Raw genomic sequence first — 4,761 nt, forward strand, 5'->3', positions numbered from 1 at the left:
AAAAATTTTAATCAAATCAATTTTTACATATAAAATATAATATACAAATATATCTAATTAAAATTAAAAATAAAATGTGCATGTTTTTGTAATAAATGGCAAATTAGACATTTTACATAAATGTTACCGAAAATTGATCGAAATCCGGTTGACATGTACCAATAAAACCATTAACAAAAATTCGTATACTAATTTGACATTTAACCAATAACTCGTGTACCGAATTAAATTTTACTCTAAATTTAATTATAATATAAATATGGATTTATTTATAAATAAAATAGTAATAAATAATAATAATTTGAGTATGAATTTAATGTCAAGTAAAAGTTAACAACAATTACAATATTACTTTTATAATTAGTTATATTATAAATTATATTAAAATAAATGTCATTAAATTTTTTGAATTTATACTTATTTAAATTGTAGGGTATTATTGGGAAAAATAATTTATTCAGTCTTCATCCCTCTTCCCCTAAAAATTTTATCAAGCTTCATCCCTCTTCCCTTTATTCATACATAGACGATCAGAAGAAATAAATATATAAAATAAAAAACCAATCTTTCCTAAATATTACTATATCTTTATTTATAGCCTAAACAATGAGCTAATGCTGTTCTTGCAACAATCATCCGTCAACATGTAACCTTTGGTCTATTTCTTAACAAAACAGAAATCTCAGTATGTAGATACACTATTCAGCACACTTTGTTTCAACCACTAAGGTCCTAACTTCTATATATCATTCTTTTTTCCAGAAACTAAGATCTCTATCAGCTTTGCATCGCTAACCTTCAAAACAAAACCAATAATAAACAAGAACATGCTAACCGAGTATCGGGGACTATGTGCTTCTATCGATTCATCTACGGGTATGTAATCCTTGAGTAAAAGGTGTAGAAAAAACGAACTGTATCACGTTAAAACTAATGATCTTCGCTTGTAACGACTACTTTATTAACTCAGTAAGGCCTTTGTCTCCCTTCGGAAGGGCTGAGGAACCTATATGACTGCTGAAATGCTGCTACCGACCTTGAACGGGCTGTCGGGTAGATTAAGTCCTTGAGCACTGAAAAACAGGAGCACCAAAGTTTAGATATGAATTGAATCTTGCACGGAGTATGGAAAAAAAATATTTCGAATTTTATTTATATAATTTTGAATAATATAAGTTTTGCCAACCTCTCCTGATCACTGCAATTGTTGTTAGTAATGTACTTGTCACTAGTAGAGCCATTGTTCATGGCATCGAGAAAATAGTTGTAGCTTGACTGGAATTTGACACGGCCTGCAAAAGAGTCGTATTCCGCAAAACCTTGAGAGTGTTGACCGAAAGAAGAATCCAAACCAAACTGGTTTAAAGATATATGTCGAAAATCAAGAAAACACGAAATTACCTTTGGGGAATTTTAGATCATCCATGGAATAGCCGGAGCAAGATTGAGTAGGTAGAGTTTTGCTTGATAATTGGAGTTGTGAGAGACGCATGGCCTCCAATTGAAGGGCATGTTCTTGCTCTTCCATTATCTGCCGCCTAAACAGCAGAGAGGATTCCAATCCTGCCGCAACAAAAGGAATGAGTCGATGGAAAAGACAATTATGCGTTAGAATTAGGATTCCTTGGGTTTATACGTGCATTAATGTATACAAGCTCGGACCAATAATTTTCCACAATAGATTGTAGTCCATGATTTAAGAGCATGTCACGGGACATATGAATAAGGATCTTACTGGCTTGAAGTTCGGAATCATGATCCATTGGGTGCGAGTGATAGTAGTACGGTTCTTGATACTTCCTGCATCGAAAAGAGAACACCTTTCAATTATTAAAAAACAGTGACCATTTCCAAGATGTAAGGATGAGAAAAAAATGAAGTTCTCACACACACAAGTAGAAATACTTAGCAAGGATGACAATGACATCAAGATCTACAGAATTACTGACGGACTCATATACAAGTCTTAAAGTTGCAGTAAAGCTGAAGTATACCTATCAATGAGCTTTGATTTTTCTCGGTAAGGTTTAACAAGAACGCGTGCACCACAAACATAGTGTGGATTTCCCTTCGACAGAATCAACCTCACAGTGTCTGCACTCGCAAAGGTTACGAAACCAAACATCCTTTTCTGCTGGCATGGGATCCTCACGTCTTGGACTTGACCGAAAGAACTATAACCAAGACCATAAAAATTGAATCACTTTCAAAATTAATTTAAAAAATATTTAACTTGCAATGGGAAATGATATCACATTACTTTACCTAAAGTGATTAGAAACATCTTCCTCAGTGAAGGTACTCTCAGCAGGGAAAGTTAAATAAATCTGGCGTGAACCGCTAACGACTGGACCAGGGTCGTTTCTGTCAAATTGAATATCAGCCATATATCTGGGAGCATCTTCCACCAGCACCACAGCATGCTGTCCATGAGGCCTGAAGCATACATATTGAACCAATAAGATTCATGTTCACTTCGAATAAACTGATAAAATCAATAAAAGAAAAAGGGCCAGATCAATCACACCTGCTAATTAGCTTAATGCTGCTTCTCAGCCGTTCAAGAAGTTTCGTCAAACTATAACCGGCTTTCCCATGCCTCTGGCTTTCAGTCAAGTACCCTTCTGCTTGTAAAGTTTTCCCGTATCTCTCATAGTATATCATAGGTAGAGAAGCAATCGAAACCGGGATACCACCTCGAGATTTTAGTAACTCTGCAATATCTTGCTCTAGTTTCTCAAGGGACCCTGGTGAAAAGGCTTGATCTTCAAAACCAACTTCAAATGAAGTAGTACCAAAGTCATTGGTATAGACATCAGGAAAAGATTCCCCGTGCAAAAACCTACAATTACTGCCGTGCTTACAGAACCCCCTACTGAAATAGTGACAAGTCTTGACAGGAAAATCCATGAAGTTCGGAGAGTTCCGGATACCCCTAATGCCAAAATTGTCAAATGCAGCTTCATGACTATAGCAATCATTTGGTCCTAAACTCTCCAACAGGTCATCAAAACTAGATTGACTTTGTAAACCATACTCTTCGGGTAAAGGATCAGAATAACTCATCGGCTTATTATGCATAGACAGGGAGTTCCAATAAGGAGTTGGCACTCTTTGAATCGGGGCCGAAAAGGTACGCGGCGAAGCTGGCGAAAAGGGTGGAAACTGGATGATAGAAGCACCCGACAACGGGCTTGGATTCATGTTTGGCGAAATAGGGGGTGAAATGACTGGTGAGGCTAAATGAAGACCGGCTTTGGCACTTTGAATCAAGTTGTGGATTACAGAATCCGGCGCCATAGCCAATCGAATCAACTCTTGAGCAGGAAGACCTTTCAAGAAGACATAACCGGCTATCTTCCGAGCGATATGTCCGGGTTCCAATTGAATGATTCTATCGTGAACAACCTTAGCAGCTTCGAATGGATCCATTTTTCATCTATCTCACTGCAAACACCATAAGTTCAACTTGAAAAAGAGAGAACTTCTCCCACGATTCAAAAAGATAAACAATTAAAAAAAGAAGACAAAAGGAACAAAGTAATTCAACTGAATAACATGCAATTAATCTTCCAACATTTTTTTTACCAACGCAAAATTTTCAAATTCTAAAAGTCAAAAGGATAAATATAAAGTTAAAAAAAAAAAAAAAAAAAAACATAGTCTGTAACAGCAATGAAAAAGGCTGGAATTGTGACAGAACACTAGAACAAAACATTATCCAAAACTAATCCAAAACCAGTAATAAATTTAATATTAATTTGCCAGCAAAGACACATGCACCCAAAAAAAGATCTTGCAAATAAAATTAACTGAACAACGAAAAATAACACAGGAAATCTCTATAATCTCCGTTGTTAATTTGCTTTCCACGCATGCAAATGCTTTTCATAATTAACCCAAAAACTCGCCTGATGCAAACTCACTTATATAAATATATATACACATATACATATACATATACAGACATATCTATATATATATATATATATATATATGTAAATATATATTTATATAGGTGAATAATTGGGCATAATTTGAATACAGAGTCAAACCCTATAACCCTTTTCCGGTAAATTTACAGAAAATCTTGTATTTTACAGAAAACCAAACAAAACAAAACAAAGTAAACTCCGACCTATACGAAAAACTCATATGAACAACATGCACTGATTTTTTTATTTAAAAAAAAATCGAACTTTTCCTAAAGAGCAAAAGTTGAGTATGCAAGAACAGATGATGAACCAACCTTCGAAAAAAATCTTGGGTTATGTTACTGATTATTCAACTGATCAGAAAATAAATATACACCATCACTGTTATCTGTACATGAACAGAGCTCTGGATTTTTCAAAAGCTCTCGAGTTTCTCTCTCAGAGATTCGGTGAAATCACTTCTTTTATACTCTATACACTACTTGAATTGCCAAAATCTAATCTTTTTTGAAAAAGAAAAAAAAAAGAAAAAGAAAAAAAGAGAGATTTGGGGGATGCTTATCATTTTAAGTACACAACACTGTGGGTCTAGGGGAAATGATTTGAAAACTTGGATTAACATATATATCCCAACAATAAACAAAAGAAATTCCGAGATTTACGACGTGGGTTGATGACAGCTAGATTTGGTGAATTACGAAAGTACCCTCGTGAATTTCCCATTAAATGAACAAAAATAAATGGAACAAAAATCCAAATTTCGGAAACTCCAATGTGCAGAAGTTGCAGCACACGTGGCGCCCAAGTACATCCTAATTCCTACGTG

At 34.9% G+C, this 4,761-nt stretch overlaps 1 protein-coding gene across 1 annotated transcript; it reads right to left on the minus strand.

Annotated features, from left to right (window-relative positions):
- Nucleotides 1-639: 639 nt before the first annotated feature.
- On the minus strand, nt 640-4,515 carry LOC140881744 (zinc finger CCCH domain-containing protein 18-like). The gene is made up of 8 exons (XM_073287288.1): nt 4,250-4,515; nt 2,528-3,447; nt 2,266-2,436; nt 1,995-2,174; nt 1,736-1,800; nt 1,402-1,563; nt 1,187-1,292; nt 640-1,073 (listed from the first exon to the last, which is right to left on the minus strand). Exons 2-8 carry the CDS (start codon nt 3,430-3,432, stop codon nt 1,007-1,009), a joined length of 1,656 nt encoding a protein of 551 aa, XP_073143389.1. The 5' UTR covers nt 3,433-3,447; nt 4,250-4,515; the 3' UTR covers nt 640-1,006.
- Nucleotides 4,516-4,761: the final 246 nt, after the last annotated feature.

The sequence above is a fragment of the Henckelia pumila genome, chromosome 2 (assembly GCF_033568475.1).
Source record: "Henckelia pumila isolate YLH828 chromosome 2, ASM3356847v2, whole genome shotgun sequence".
In the NCBI taxonomy this organism is placed as follows: domain Eukaryota; kingdom Viridiplantae; phylum Streptophyta; class Magnoliopsida; order Lamiales; family Gesneriaceae; genus Henckelia; species Henckelia pumila.